General features: G+C 45.8%; 1 protein-coding gene across 1 annotated transcript in view; it reads left to right on the forward strand.

Moving 5' to 3' along the window:
• NOTCH3 (notch receptor 3) overlaps nt 1–16,876 on the forward strand; it is a 96,640-nt gene that overhangs the window by 36,617 nt on the left and 43,147 nt on the right. The window contains exons 3-4 of the mRNA XM_069766840.1: nt 16,280–16,422; nt 16,508–16,843. Coding sequence (XP_069622941.1) covers nt 16,280–16,422; nt 16,508–16,843 — 479 coding nt within the window. The remainder of the gene's footprint in view (nt 1–16,279; nt 16,423–16,507; nt 16,844–16,876) is intronic.

Consider the following 16,876-nt stretch of genomic DNA (forward strand, 5'->3'; position numbering starts at 1 on the left):
GAGGGTGACAGACCCCGCACGGCGGGTGGAGGGTGACAGACCCCGCACGGCGGGTGGAGGGTGACAGACCCCGCACGGCGGGTGGAGGGTGACAGACCCCGCACTGCGGGTGGAGGGTGACAGACCCCGCACTGCGGGTGGAGGGTGACAGACCCCGCACTGCGGGTGGAGGGTGACAGACCCCGCACTGCGGGTGGAGGGTGACAGACCCCGCACTGCGGGTGGAGGGTGACAGACCCCGCACTGCGGGTGGAGGGTGACAGACCCCGCACTGCGGGTGGAGGGTGACAGACCCCGCACTGCGGGTGGAGGGTGACAGACCCCGCACGGCGGGTGGAGGGTGACAGACCCCGCACTGCGGGTGGAGGGTGACAGACCCCGCACTGCGGGTGGAGGGTGACAGACCCCGCACTGCGGGTGGAGGGTGACAGACCCCGCACTGCGGGTGGAGGGTGACAGACCCCGCACGGCGGGTGGAGGGTGACAGACCCCGCACTGCGGGTGGAGGGTGACAGACCCCGCACTGCGGGTGGAGGGTGACAGACCCCGCACTGCACGTGGACGGCAAGCATGGGGCTTAGTTTTTTTGTTTTCCGTTTTTTTTTTTTTTTTCACAAATTTTTTTTTTCTTCGCCCTCAGCAAAAAATGCTCTTGGGGGACCATGACATGGGCAGATGTGCTTTGGACACTAAACCAGGAAATAGGATTTGTTCAGGGTATTAAGGTTCCCATTGCGTTATGGCGGTACGTGTAACGTAGTCCGTTAACGCCGCCATTGCTTGTAATGGCGAACGCATCGCTAGCGATGTGCCGTCATTTGAGTGACGAACCTCGAACGCTGCTTGCAGCGTTCGCGGTCCGTTCCTCGCTAGTGCAGATCGGGCATCTGCGCTAGCGGGATCGGCAAACGCGATCCCTTTTGGGGCATTGCGTTAGCGCAGTCTGTAGCGCTATGCAACTGTCTATTTATCTTTCATAAAAAGTCCCCAGAATTGTCTTGATGTGTGCGACATATAACCGAGGATGGCGGTAAACTGTGTGCACATGATGTATGCACGGAGGGAGGTGGCACTATACCGCATAGCCATGTCTGAGGAGGACGCTGGGTGTAGTAGTCAATGCGGAGTATGTTGGGTGTTAGCTGTATATATAATTTAGTTGTGTGCGAAGAGGACGGTGATATAGTGAGTACATGGTGTATAGCGATGTATGATCCTAGCGGTACACGGTGTATACATGCTATAGTAGTATATGAGGGGGGTGTCTTGTCAGTATACTATGTATATGATATATAGGAACATGTATGGAGGATGCTGGCAGTGTACTGTGTGACCTTCGTATTTGGTAATATGAGGGGGATACCTGGCACTATGCTGTGTATATATAACATGTATATAAAGAGGATGCCTGGCGGTATGCTGTGTATATATAATATGTATATGAGGAGGATACCTGGCGGTATGTTGTATATAGCATGTATATGAGGAGGATACCTGGCGGTATGTTGTATATAGCATGTATATGAGGAGGATACCTGGCAGTATCTACTATATAATTGTCTAAGGGTCACTTCCGTCTGTCCTTCTGTCTGTCACTGATATTCATTGGTCGCGGCCTCTGTCTGTCATGGAATCCAAGTCGCTGATTGGTCGTGGCAAAACGCCCACGACCATTGCCATGACCAATCAGCAACGGGCGCAGTCCGGCGGCAACATGGCCGCTCCTTCCTCCCCGCAGTCAGTACCCGCTCCCTACTCCCCGCAGTCACCGTTCACACAGGGTTAATGCCAGCAGTAACGGACCGCGTTATGCTGTGGGTAACTCACTCCGTTACCGCCGCTATTAACCCTGTGTGACCAAGTTTTACTATTGATGCTGCCTATGCAGCGTCAATAGTAAAAGGATTTAATGTTAAAAATAATTTAAAAAATAAAAAATCATTATATACTCACCTTCCGCCGCCTTTCCAGCTCCTCGCGACGCTCCGGTAACCGCTCCATGCAAGTGGCAGGTTCCGGTGGCAAGGATGGTGTGCGACAAGGACCTGCCATGACGTCACGGTCATGTGACCGCGACGTCATCACGGATCCTGCGCTACCAACCCTGGGACCGGAAGCTGCCGAGTGCACCACACACAGGCGACATGACTACAAGGGCTCCCTCGGAAGGTGAGTATATGTTTATTTTTTAACCTGTGACATACGTGGCTGGGCAATATACTACGTGGCTGGGCAATATACTACATGACTGGGCAATATACTTTCGTGGCTCTGTGCTGTGCAATATACTACGTGGCTCTGTGCTGTATACTGCGTGGCTGGGCAATATACTGCGTGGCTGGGCAATATACTGCGTGGCTGGGCAATATACTGCGTGGCTGGGCAATATACTGCGTGGCTGGGCAATATACTGCGTGGCTGGGCAATATACTGCGTGGCTGGGCAATATACTGCGTGGCTGGGCAATATACTGCGTGGCTGGGCAATATACTACGTGGCTCTGTGCTGTATACTGCGTGGCTGGGCAATATCTTGAAGCTCATCAAGAGAATGCCAAGAGTGTGCAAAGCAGTCAACAAAGCAAAAGGTGGCTACTTTGAAGAACCTAGAATATGAGACATATTTTCAGTTGTTTCACACTTTTTTGTTGAGTATATAATTCCACATGTGTTAATTCATAGTCTTGATGCCTTCAGTGTGAATGTACAATTTTCATAGTCAAGAAAATACAGAAAAATCTTTAAATGAGAAGGTGTGTCCAAACTTTTGGTCTGTACTGTATATGGGGAGGATGCCTGGCAGTATACTGTGTGTGTATATATAACATGTATACGAGGAGGATACCTGGCGGTATGCTGTATATGGGGAGGATACCTGGCAGTATACTGTGTGTGTATATATAACATGTATATGGGAAGGATACCTGGCAGTATGCTGTATATATTAAATGTATATGAGGTGTATGCCTGGCAGTGACATGTAACATGAAGTACACTGCTCAAAAAAGGAGGAGCACTGCCAGATCCCTGCAAAAAAACCTCCAGCAGGCCACTAACATCCATGTGTCTGCTCAAACTGTCAGAAACCGACTCCATGAGGATGGTGTGAGTGCCTGATGTCCACAGATGAGGGTTGTGCTCACAGGACGCTTGGCATTTGCCACAGAACACCAGGATTGGTAAATTCGCCACTGGCGCCCTGTGCTCTTCACAGATGAAAGCAGGTTCACACTGAGCACATATGACAGACATGACAGAGTCTGGAGACGCCGTGGGGAATGTTCTGCTGCCTGCAACATCCTTCAGCATGACCGGTTTGGCAGTGGGTCAGTAATGGTGTGGGGTGGCATTTCTTTGGAGGGCCGCACAGCCCTCCATGTGATCGCCAGAGGTAGCCTGACTGTTATTAGGTACTGAGATGAGATCCTCGGACCCCTTGTGAGACCATATGCTGGTGCGGTTGGCCCTGGGTTCCTCCTAATGCAGGACAATGCCAGACCTCATGTGGCTGGAGTGTGTCGCAGTTCCTGTATGATGAAGGCATTGCAGCTATGGACTGGCCTGAACTTCTCCAGTCCTGAATCCAATTGAGCACATCTGGGACATCATGTCTCACACCATCCACCAACGCCACATTGCATCACAGACTGTCTAGGGGTTGGCTGATGCTTTAATCCAGGTTTGGGAGGAGATCCCTCAGGAGAACCGCCGCTGCCTCATCAAGAGCATGCCCAGGCATTGTAGGGAGGTCATACAGGCACATGGAGGCCACACACACTACTGAGCATCATTTCCTTGTCTTGAGGCATTTCCACTGAAGTTGGACCAACCTGGAATTTGATTTTCCACTTTGATTTTGAGCATCATTCCAAATCCAGACCTCCATTGTATATCAATTTTGTTTACATTGATCATTTTTATGTTTTATTGTTCTCAACGCATTGCTCTATGTAGTGAATAAAGATTTGCAGCTGGAATATTTCATTCAGTGACATCTATGATGTGGTATTTGTGTTCCCTTTATTTTTTTTTTTGTGTGCAGTGTATATAACATGTAAATGAGGAGGATGCTGGTGGTATACGATATAAGAATGAGAAGAAGACTGGCAGTATACGGTGTACACATGGCACAAAATGAGCATGCCTAGTGATATACTGTATATGCATTTTATATAGCGGTATATGAGGAGGATACTGACGGTATAATGTGTATATATGAATATAGTAGTATATGAGGAGGATACTGGCGGTATACTGTGTATATATGAATATAGTAGTATATGAGGAGGATACTAGCGGTATACTGTGTATATATGAATATAGTAGTATATGAGGAGGATACTGGCGGTATACTGTGTATATATGAATATAGTAGTATATGAGGAGGATACTGGCGGTATACTGTGTATATATGAATATAGTAGTATATGAGGAGGATACTGGCGGTATACTGTGTATATATGTTGTATAGTAGTATGTGAGGAGGATACTGGCGGTATACTGTGTATTTATGAATATAGTAGTATATGAGGAGGATACTGGCGGTATACTGTGTATATATGTTGTATAGTAGTATGTGAGGAGGATACTGGCGGTATACTGTGTATATATGAATATAGTAGTATGTGAGGAGGATACTGGCGGTATACTGTGTATATATGTTGTATAGTAGTATATGAGGAGGATACTGGCGGTATACTGTGTATATATGAATATAGTAGTATATGAGGAGGATACTGGCGGTATACTGTGTATATATGTTGTATAGTAGTATGTGAGGAGGATACTGGCGGTATACTGTGTATTTATGAATATAGTAGTATATGAGGAGGATACTGGCGGTATACTGTTTGTGTATATATGTTGTATAGTGGTATATGGGGAGGATACTGACGGTATACTGTGTGTACGTATGTTATATAGTAGTATGAGGAGGATACTGATGGTATTCTGTATGTACATGGTAGTAGTATATGAGGATACCATGTACACAGAGTATCCCACCAGCCATCCTCCTCATATACCACTTTATACCTTGTATATACAGTACCAAAAAAACAGGACCATAGTACTTGGTGGTGTAGGTGCACATTCACACTGCGACCATTACCAGACAAAACCTAGACTAACAATAATAGATACTCTGCAGTAAATAGATAAATAATAGTAATACTTAGTAACATAACATAATAATAATCTTTTATTTTTATATAGCGCTAACATATTCCGCAGCGCTTTACAGTCTGCACACATTATCATCACTGTCCCCGTTGGGGCTAACAATCTAAATTCCCTATCAGTATGTCTTTGGAATGTGGGAGGAAACTGGAGAACTCGGAGGAAACCCACGCAAACACAGGGAGAACATACAAACTCTTTGCAGATGTTGTCCTTGGTGGGATTTGAACCCAGGACTCCAGAACTGCAGTGCTATCCACTGAGCCACCAAGCAGTGGACTTGTAATAAAAAAAAATAAAAAAAACCATAAAGTACTTAATTGACACTGTTTTGATCAAAAGAGCACAAGTCATCCCAATCAGGATGGTCCTATCTCTATTAACTCGCCACATCCTCCACATATACTGCTATATAACATGTACCGTATGTATACACAACATACCGCCATGCATCCACCTCGTGTACGGCTACATACATGTGTAAAAGTATACTGTCAGTATCCTCATGTATTACTATATACTGTATACAAAAACCACCGCCAGCATTCTCCTCATACTACCGGTTTACCAAGTATATACAGAATACTGCTATATGACCTGCATATACACTGTACCACCAGGCATACTCCTCATATGATTATATATATATATATATATATATATATATATATATATATATATATATATATATATATATATATATATATACACCACACATACAGATTGTACCGCCAGCATCCTTCTCGTAACCTACGTTATGCCATGTTTAGAGACTATATGAGGAAGGTACTTGCGGTATTCTCTTGCATATGTGGCATATAGCAGTATAACAGGAGACTGTATGATGGTAGTCTGCTTATATAGCTGTATTTAATGAGAATGTTGATGGTATACTCTATTTACATGGTTTAACGGGGTCTACCAAGCTGGGGTACCTCTTTCAGTACCACCCCGTGTTTCAGGAGGTCCACTCTGCTTTTGCTGGATTCTGAATGAAGGACGCTGGCTGGAATTCCTTGATTACGTGAGAGCATATAAAAGCTGACTGCTACTCCACGTATTTCCAGTCTAAAAGAACACACTTTATTCACAGCACACAGAATATATCACACAGATACACAGGGCAGGCCAATAGAAAAAGCAGGCCAGACATGCCTTACAATAGCCGCAGGGGGCCGGAGCCTGCTGATATTTACTGTGGGAATTACAAAGGTGGGGGAGGTCAGAAGGAGAATATCTTGTCCCCTCTGACCAGGGGCGCAGCCTGTGGACTGATGCATTTCACATGGAACCTATTATACATAATATATACTGCATAACATATTCTTGATGCTGGGGGTTCTGTAACACATGGTATATAGCCGTATATGAGGAGCATGCTGGTGATATACCGCATATACATTTGATATAGCAGTGTATGAGGACGACGCTGGTAGTATGCGAAGTATATATATATGTTATATAGTAGTATGTGAGGAAGATGCTGACCTTTTATTTTCTAGATATGTTATAATTGTATTTGGTGAACGTGCTGGTGGTATACTGTATAGACATTGAATATAGTAGTATAAGAGGAGGATGCTGGCGGTGTGCTCTGTATACACGTCATATAGCAGTATAAGAGGAGGATGCTGGCGGTGTGCTCTGTATACACCTTATATAGTGGTATAAGAGGAGGATGCTGACGGTGTGCTCTGTATACACGTTATATAGCGGTATTAGAGGAGGATGCTGGCGGTGTGCTCTGTATACACGTCATATAGCAGTATAAGAGGAGGATGCTGGCGGTGTGCTCTGTATACACCTTATATAGTGGTATTAGAGGAGGATGCTGGCGGTGTGCTCTGTATACACGTCATATAGCGGTATAAGAGGAGGATGCTGGCGGTGTGCTCTGTATACACGTTATATAGCGGTATAAGAGGAGGATGCTGACGGTGTGCTCTGTATACACCTTATATAGTGGTATAAGAGGAGAATGCTGGCGGTGTGCTCTGTATACATGTTATATAGTGGTATAAGAGGAGAATGCTGGCGTGCTCTCTGTATACATGTTATATAGCAGTATTAGAGGAGGATGCTGGCGGTGTGCTCTGTATACGTGTTATATAGCGGTATTAGAGGAGGATGCTGGCGGTGTGCTCTGTATACACGTCGTATAGCGGTATAAGAGGAGGATGCTGGCTGTGTGCTCTGTATACACGTTATAAAGCGGTATAAGAGGAGGATGCTGGCGGTGTCCTCTGTATACATGTTATATAGCGGTATAAAAGGAGGTTCCTGGCGGTGTGCTCTGTATACACGTTATATAGCGGTATAAGAGGTGGATGCTGGCGGTGTGCTCTGTATACACGTTATATAGTGGTATAAGGGGAGGTTGCTGGCGGTGCGCTCTGTATACACATCATATAGCGGTATAAGAGGAGGATGCCGGCGGTGTGCTCTGTATACACGTTATATAGCGGTATAAGAGGAGGTTGCTGGCGGTGTGCTCTGTATACACGCTATATAGCGGTATAAGAGGAGGATGCTGGCGGTGTGCTCTGTATACACGATATATAGCGGTATAAGAGGAGGATGCTGGCGGTGTGCTCTGTATACACGTTATATAGTGGTATAAGGGGAGGTTGCTGGCGGTGCGCTCTGTATACACATCATATAGCGGTATAAGAGGAGGATGCCGGCGGTGTGCTCTGTATACACGTTATATAGCAGTATAAGAGGAGGTTGCTGGCGGTGTGCTCTGTATACACGCTATATAGCGGTATAAGAGGAGGATGCTGGCGGTGTGCTCTGTATACACGTTATATAGTGGTATAAGGGGAGGTTGCTGGCGGTGCGCTCTGTATACACATCATATAGCGGTATAAGAGGAGGATGCCGGCGGTGTGCTCTGTATACACGTTATATAGCGGTATAAGAGGAGGTTGCTGGCGGTGTGCTCTGTATACACGCTATATAGCGGTATAAGAGGAGGATGCTGGCGGTGTGCTCTGTATACACGATATATAGCGGTATAAGAGGAGGATGCTGGCGGTGTGCTCTGTATACACGTTATATAGCGGTATAAGAGGAGGATGCTGGCGGTGTGCTCTGTATACACGATATATAGCGGTATAAGAGGAGGATGCTGGCGGTGTGCTCTGTATACACGTTATATAGCGGTATAAGAGGAGGTTTCTGGCGGTGTGCTCTGTATACACGATATAAAGCGGTATAAGAGGAGGTTTCTGGCGGTGTGCTCTGTATACACAATATAAAGCGGTATAAGAGGAGGATGCTGGTGGTGTGCTCTGTATACATGTTATATAGCAGTATTAGAGGAGGATGCTGGTGGTGTGCTCTGTATACACATCATATAGCGGTATAAGAGGAGGATGCTGGCGGTGTGCGCTGTATACACGTTATATAGCGGTATAAGAGGAGGATGCTGGCGGTGTGCTCTGTATATACATCATATAGCGGTATAAGAGGAGGATGCTGGCGGTGTGCTCTGTATATACATCATATAGCGGTATAAGAGGAGGATGCTGGCGGTGTGCGCTGTATACACGTTATATAGCGGTATAAGAGGAGGATGCTGGCGGTGTGCTCTGTATATACATCATATAGCGGTATAAGAGGAGGATGCTGGCGGTGTGCGCTGTATACACGTTATATAGCGGTATAAGAGGAGGATGCTGGCGGTGTGCTCTGTATATACATCATATAGCGGTATAAGAGGAGGATGCTGGCGGTGTGCTCTGTATATACATCATATAGCGGTATAAGAGGAGGATGCTGGCGGTGTGCTCTGTATATACATCATATAGCGGTATAAGAGGATGCTGGCGGTGTGCTCTGTATATACATCATATAGCGGTATAAGAGGAGGATGCTGGCGGTGTGCTCTGTATATACATCATATAGCGGTATAAGAGGATGCTGGCGGTGTGCTCTGTATATACATCATATAGCGGTATAAGAGGAGGATGCTGGCGGTGTACCCTGTATGCTGTGTGTACGCTGTATGTATATACTGTGCAGCAGTACAGGGGAATGTCTGTACGGTGGATGTTTGTGTGTGTGTGTGTGGCAGACAGTGTGTGCGATGGTGTAGTGGGCAGGGGGCGGTTGGCCCTGTGGCTGGCACAGTTGCCGATTGTTCTCTGTATTCCTGTAGAGCAGTGATGGGTTTCACTCACACACCGCAGGGCAAACCTCCGAGAAGGAGAAGAACAGGTTGTATTCTCAGGGCGTGCGCACGAGGGGAGGAAAGCTGAGTACCAGGGAGTGCCTGACAGGTGCACCGAACAAAGACTGAAGATCCTGTGAAGGTGCGGGGAGCAGTCTACACCGTGTACAGATGTGGGGCCCATAGGAGCGGACGGTGTAACCCTGCCGCGCGCAGTAATCCTGGCGCCCAGCTCTGTGTTCCTCACACTCCTATATCCCCGTGTATCGCAGTTACACAATCTATGTACAGTAAAATGACAGTGTCTGCAAACCCAAACTAAGATTGGGGCCTTACCGGGGCCCCCGCAGCCTTACACACAGCAGCTAGTGTCGCGTGTTTGTGAGAGCTAGCTCAACTTACCCTGTATTCAGCCATGACCCGACCATTGGGCTCCACCCATGTAATACAAGCTGCATTAAGCAATGTCTGGTATGTGCTCTTCACCATTTTTTGTTTTTGTTTGTAATTTTTATTTTATTTTTTACAATGAATCACCTTTTTGCCTCCAAAATAACCTTTTCTAAAATGTGTGGTGATGCTGCCTTAGGCATTTGATAGTATAGAATTGCAAAACTATTAGAATTTCCAGATTAAAGGAATTAAGAGTTTTTGACATACAATGTCTAGCTTCCATAATTCAGCTCTGTAATGTTACAGCAAAGTCAACTGTAACATGTTCGCGCACCCCCCCCCCCCCCATGAGGGCTGGCCTTGGCTCCCCCCTCCTTACGGGGGCCGGCCTTGGCTCTCCCCCTCCTCAAAGGGGCTGGCCTTGGCTCCCCCCTCCTTACGGGGGCCGGCCTTGGCTCTCCCCCTCCTCAAAGGGGCTGGCCTTGGCTCCCCCCTCCTTACGGGGGCCGGCCTTGGCTCTCCCCCTCCTCAAAGGGGCTGGCCTTGGCTCCCCCCTCCTTACGGGGGCCGGCCTTGGCTCTCCCCCTCGTCAAAGGGGCTGGCCTTGGCTCCCCCTCCTCAAAGGTGTCATCCTTGGCTCCCCCCTCCTCAAAGGTGCCATCCTTGGCTCCCCCCCTCCTCAAAGGGGCCATTCTTGGCTCCCCCCCCCCCCTCCTCAAGGGGGGCCAGCCTTGGCACCCCCCTAACTCACGGGGGGCCGACCTTGGCTTTCCCTCACCCCCTCACAGGGACCTGACTTGGCTCAACTTCCCCACCCCTTGCGGGTGCTGGCCTTGAGTCAAGAACTTGACTGTCAGCCATGTTGCTTATGCTTCTGGAGTATTCATGTTGAGTAATTTTAGACGGCTGGTTACCATACCAAGCAAAATTTGTTCTATCCAATTTAAACGTCAATGTAAAGCAACCCTCTTTCCTGACACTAAAAAAGCGAGTAGATATTTCTCATGTAAAGTCCTTCTGTTTGCCTTCTCCTCTGAGACTAACATTTACGGCTTTCGGGCGTCCTGCTTCCAAGATGGCCTTCAGAGTAGTGTGGGGAGTGCACTGGAAAGTCAAAACCATGACTCCCCTGTCTTTTCTGTGCTTTGATCTCCATCTTGGATGCAGGAGAGTCAGAACCTTTGTTCTTGGAGGTGGATGCTTCAGTAGACAAACTGAGGGCACCCGGCGGCAAACTGAGGGCAGCAATGTGTAAACGGGTGGCAGCAGGCGGCAAACCGAGGGCACCCGGCGGCAAACCAAGGGTACCCGGCAGCAAACTGAGGGCAGTAGGGTGTTAACAGGGGGCAGCAGGTGGCAAACGGGGCACTAGGCACCACTTCTGGTAAAGCTGTTCTGCTGTAATACCTCACAAATTCCATGCACTGAAGAGGTGCTGCTTCAAAAAGCCATTTTTTTTTTCCTGAAGCCCTTTTAGTTTGGAAATTTCTTAGCTAAGGGACGCAAACACCGATGACCCCTCTGAAGCAACAAATAAGAGGTACATTTTTTTTGTGTTAACAACTGGGCTTTTTTTTATGCTATTGCTTTTTTTTTCACAATTTTTCTTTAATCTTTGCCTCTGAGCCATTGTTGTTTTTTCCACACAGTAGATAGGAAAGAGCGTGAGAGCGCGCCCCATTCATGTCGATCTATATGTTAAGGAGTTAGGTTCCTTTTGTCCGTACCACTGTTCGTCAAGGACCCTATGATCTTAAAAACTGTGTCAATGTTTGCCAATGCTCACACACATACAAATCTCACAATTTAAAGACCCGTATGAGACGGCTGAGGAAAAAAAAAAAAAAAAAAAAAACATCGTGGGAAACGAGCGTCAAACAGAACTTGCTAAACGGGTCTGGTTAGTAGCTAAGGGGTGCGGGAGAGCGTGGGGTGGAGTGCAGTACGCATGCCAGCACAGATAAACCCATCATATATGCCTGACTAACTAGGACTCCTAGGCCCTATAATGCCACCCTGGCCTCTTCCTATACTATGACGCACCCATTGCACCGTTTATTAATAGTCTCGTTTTTGTTTTCGGTTTTTTTTTTTTTTAGCCTTTTTAGGATTTTATTTTTAGATTTTTTTTTCAGAGGTGTAACCTAGTCGGGTCATGTTTCAGTCACCCACGCCAAACCGTAATGATGCCATGCTTGGCCCTAGGCACTGACATAAGCATCTCCAGGCAGATGATGACATGACTTAAAGATTTTTTTCTCCCCCCCCCTTTTTTTTTTTTTTTTTTCCCTTCCTCCCTTTCCGGATGTGTATAGACTCCAGAGGAAAAAAGGAACGGGGTGAAACTAAAATATTTATCCCCCTCGTGTAGAATTATGTTGAAGTCCAGCTGTCTCACGAAGGGGGGCATGCAGGGGGATCGTGGGAAATCGGAACAGAGCTAGAACATCTGGTTTTCCTCTGGATTAATATATCCACCTGTCCTTGCCATTTTTTTGTGGCCGTGTATTTTCTATTTTCTTTTCACCCATTAAACTCATTGCCACCCCGGTACTGGAGCGTAGAAACCCAATCTCTGTCCTTCCAAGGTTGCAGTGGATTCTGGGAGTTCTTTGTCTTTTTTTGAGGTTTTGGCAGAAGTTGTGTTTTTTTTTTTTGGCTGTTCTTCTACCAAGTTTCTCTAGTTTTAAATTAAAAGTCTGCAGCACATTCTTTCAGTATTATGTCGTTTTCACCCATTAACTCGTTGTTGCTTTTTTTTGGTACTTAAAGTGTAAAAGTCATTTATGGAATAAAAATTAAAATCAATAGTACATGGGAAACTGAGCCACTTTGTACCCGTTATATACAGCGGGTGAAGGAAGTATTGAACACATCGCCAATTTTCGAATTAAATATATTTGTAAAGGTGCTATTGGTATGACATTATCGCCAGATGTCACTAACAACCCATCCAGTCCACACAGGCAAAGTAATGAAACCATAGATGTCCATAAATTATATCTAATAATAAGAAATGACACAGGGAAAGAGTAATGAACACATGATGCCAGAGGTGCAAAAAGCCTTGGAAAGTCGTGACATCAGCTGAAATCTATCAGTAATTAGAAAGCAATCTTGACACGAAGTGAAAAATATCAGCTGGTTTAACTGATGGCCTATAAGGTGCCACACAAGAAACATCTCATGATGGGTAAAACCAGCGAGCTGTCTCAAGACCTTCACAACCTTATTCTTCCAAAGCATACTGATGGCATTGGTTACAGAAGAATTTCTACACTACTAAAGGTTCCAGTGAGCAATATTTAGACCATAATCCGGAAGTGGAAAGAACCTCATTTCACCATAAACCTGCCCCGACCAGGTGGTTCCCGAAGATTTCAGACAGTGGCATGAAAAGAATTATCAGCGTTGTCCAAGAGCCAAGGACCAACTGGGGAGAGCTACAGAGATACCTGGAATCAGCAGGAACAATTGTTTCAAAGAAGACAATAAGTAGCGCACTCAACAAAATCCAACCAAAGAGATGAAAAGGTGGCACGCGGTGATCAGGTAAAAAAAAATCTTCTTTAATAGGGAAAAATTAGCATATCGATGCAGGGGAGCAGGTACAGTGGTGGACAACAGCCATTTTGTATCGGTCGGACACTTCAACGGGGTCCAAAAAGTAATGCACTCAACATCCATGGCTGTATGCACGCTCACTGCACAAGTCTCCATTGTTGAGCAAAAAGAATGTTCAAGCGCATTTAAAGTATGCTCAACAACATTTAGACAAGCCTGTGAAATACTGGGAGAATATAGTCTGGTCAGATGAGACCAAATCTGAACTCTTTGGATGTCATAATACACACACCATATTTGGATACCAAAAGGCACTGAATATCACTCTAAAAACATACCAACAGTGAAGTATGGAGGTAGAACATCATGATATGGGGCTGTTTTTCAGCATACGGCACCTCCAAGCTTCAGACCATTGAAGGATGGATGAATGTACCGGGACATTCTTGATAAAAATATGCTGCCATCTACCAAGATGATGAAGATGAAATGGAGAACATTTCAGCCAGACATTGATTCCAATCACACAGCCAAGGAAACTATCAATTGGTTTTAAAGAAATAAAATAAAGCTGCTAGAATGGCCCAGCCAATCACCGACCTGAATCCAATAGAACATTTTTGAAAGGCCCAAAATGTCAGCGTTCATAGGAGCCCACGGGACCTTCAGGATGTGAAGAGTACTTGTGTAAAAGAATGGGCCAAAATCACACTTGAGCAATGCCTGTGACTAGTTTCTCCATACAGGATGAGTCTTGAAGCTGTCTTCTCTAACAAAGGCTTTTGTACGTAATATTAAATATCAGTAAGCATGTTCAATACTTTATTTTTGTCATTTCTCATTATTACACATAACTTTACTTAATTTATGGACACCTCTCGTTTTGATTTTATTTCCTCTGTGGATTGGATGGGTTGTTAACGACATCTGGTGAGAATTTCATTTCAATAGCACCTTTAGAAATATATTTACTTAGAAAGTTGGTGACATGTTCAATGCTTATTTCACCAACTGTATCTTGGCAGAGAAATCTGCTTCTAAAGGTACCTTCACACTCAGCAACTTTACAACGAGAACGACAACGATCCGTGACGTTGCAGCGTCCTGGATAGCGATCTCGTTGTGTTTGACACGCACCAGCGATCTAGATCCTGCTGTGATATCGCTGGTCGTTGCTGAAAGTCCAGAACTTTATTTGGTCGTCAGATCAGCGTGTATCGTTGTTGTTTGACAGCAAAAGCAACGATGCCTGCAATGATTTACATGGAGCTAATGACCTGTGACGACCTGTGAGAACGATAAGTGAGTAACCCTTACGTCACTGGATCGCTCCTGCATCGTTCTGGAGCTGCTGTGTTTGACATCTCTACAGCGACCTAAACAGCGACGCTCCAGCGATCTAGTTTAGGTCGGATCGTTGTCTATATCGCCGGAGCGTCGCTAAATGTGACGGTACCTTTAATCCTCCTGAATTGAGCTTTCACTCTTATTTTATTCGCGTAAAGGTACCTTCACACATAACGATATTGTTAACGATATCGTTGCTATTTGTGACGTAGCAACGATATCGTTAATGAAATCGTTATGTGTGACAGCGACCAACGATCAGGCCCCTGCTGGGAGATCGTTGGTCGCTGAATAAAGTCCAGAACTTTATTTCGTCGCTGGACTCCCTGGAGACATCGCTGGATCGGCGTGTGTGACACCGATCCAGCGATGTCTTCACTGGTAACCAGGGTAAACATCGGGTAACTAAGCGCAGGGCCGCGCTTAGTAACCCGATGTTTACCCTGGTTACCATCCTAAAAGTAAAAAAAAACAAACAGTACATACTTACCTACAGCTGTCTGTCCTCCAGCGCTGCGCTCTGCTCTCCTCCTGTACTGGCTGTGAGCCGGAAAGCAGAGCGGTGACGTCACCGCTCTGCTTTCCGGCTCCCAGACAGTACAGGAGGAGAGCAGAGAAGCAGAGCGCAGCGCTGGAGGACAGACAGCTGTAGGTAAGTATGTACTGTTTGTTTTTTTTTTACTTTTAGCATGGTAACCAGGGTAAACATCGGGTTACTAAGCGCAGTCCTGCGCTTAGTAACCCGATGTTTACCCTGGTTACCGGCATCGTTGGTCGCTGGAGAGCGGTCTGTGTGACAGCTCTCCAGCGACCAAACAGCGACGCTGCAGCGATCCGGATCGTTGTCGGTATCGCTGCAGCGTCGCTAAATGTGAAGGGGCCTTAACTCAGGCATGTAATTGGTGGACAATTCCTTTAAGAAACCATAGAGGTTACTGCAATGTTTTCGTTCCAGCCGGAAAATCTTCTTTTTTTTTTTTTTTTTTTAACCTCAGCAAGTTGCGACTTTGTAGTAATCAAATTTTAGTTTTATTATCTGCAAAAAAAAACACTTTTCACCCCTATATTATATTTCCTGGTGAAACCTGGAAAGGGTTACAGTATGCGCTGCAAAGGATCCCAGCTGTTTGGTGTCTGGTTCCTCAATCCGCCCCCTCCTCCGTCTCCTTTTTTCCTGTTTACTTAAATCTGTCTTTTTTCACACTTTTGTCATTTGTGCATTTTATGAATTTTCCCCCGTTTTTTTTTTTTCTTTTTTTTTTTTTATCGTTATCTTTTTTTCCCATGCATTTCCCTGTTTGCTCTCTTTGTTTGCTTTTTCAAGAATAGAAAATCCTCCAGAAATCTTTGCACTTTTGGTCATTGATCTTGCTGGATTTTTTTTTCTTTCAATACAGACGTAGAGTTAATGTTTGTGTGAGAAAAGGGAATCTCGAAAACCCAACTATGCCCTGCGGTAAAGTAAACTGTTGTAAAGAGTCATCCAACCGCGGGCAATTCGTGGAAACCTAATGATTTTCTCTAATCGTGGAAGTTTTGGGAAACTTAGAACCAGACGTAGCTCATCGATTTGGTTGAAGTCTAAGCTAAAAGAGTTCATTCTTTTTATTTATTTTTTTTCTAGATGTCTAACTGGTTGGATTGGACAACAATGCCAATTTAAAGACCCATGTTTGCCAACTCCTTGCGTTAATGGTGGCGCCTGCCAGAGTTCTATCAAAGGTGGCACTGTACAGTATGAATGTAGCTGTCCCAAGGGTTTCAGAGGTGAATGTTTTATCCCTTAGGGTGTTCTCGTTGGGAATTAATCTGTTTCTTCATCCCTCTTTTGATATTTTTTTGTATCTCACAGGGCAAGATTGCTCTCTTATCGACGCCTGTGCTTCCAACCCATGTGATAACGGGGCTCGTTGTACCAACTGGAACGGGCGTTATAACTGTACATGCCCGCCAGGATACCAAGGCCGAAGCTGCCGAGTGGATATTGATGAATGTCGAACTCTTGGTCTCTGCCAGAATGGAGGCCAATGTATTAACACCCCTGGTTCCTTCCGCTGCCGCTGCCCCAGTAGCTTCACCGGCCAGCTATGTGACGTGCCCTACGTTCCATGTTCACCATCACAATGCCAAAACGGAGGCACCTGCCGACCTACCGGGGATCTCGCGTACCAGTGCGTCTGCCTGCCAGGTAGGGTAGGAAGGCTGTTGGAGAAACCTCATC

The sequence above is a fragment of the Ranitomeya imitator genome, chromosome 4 (assembly GCF_032444005.1).
Source record: "Ranitomeya imitator isolate aRanImi1 chromosome 4, aRanImi1.pri, whole genome shotgun sequence".
Lineage (NCBI taxonomy): Eukaryota > Metazoa > Chordata > Amphibia > Anura > Dendrobatidae > Ranitomeya > Ranitomeya imitator.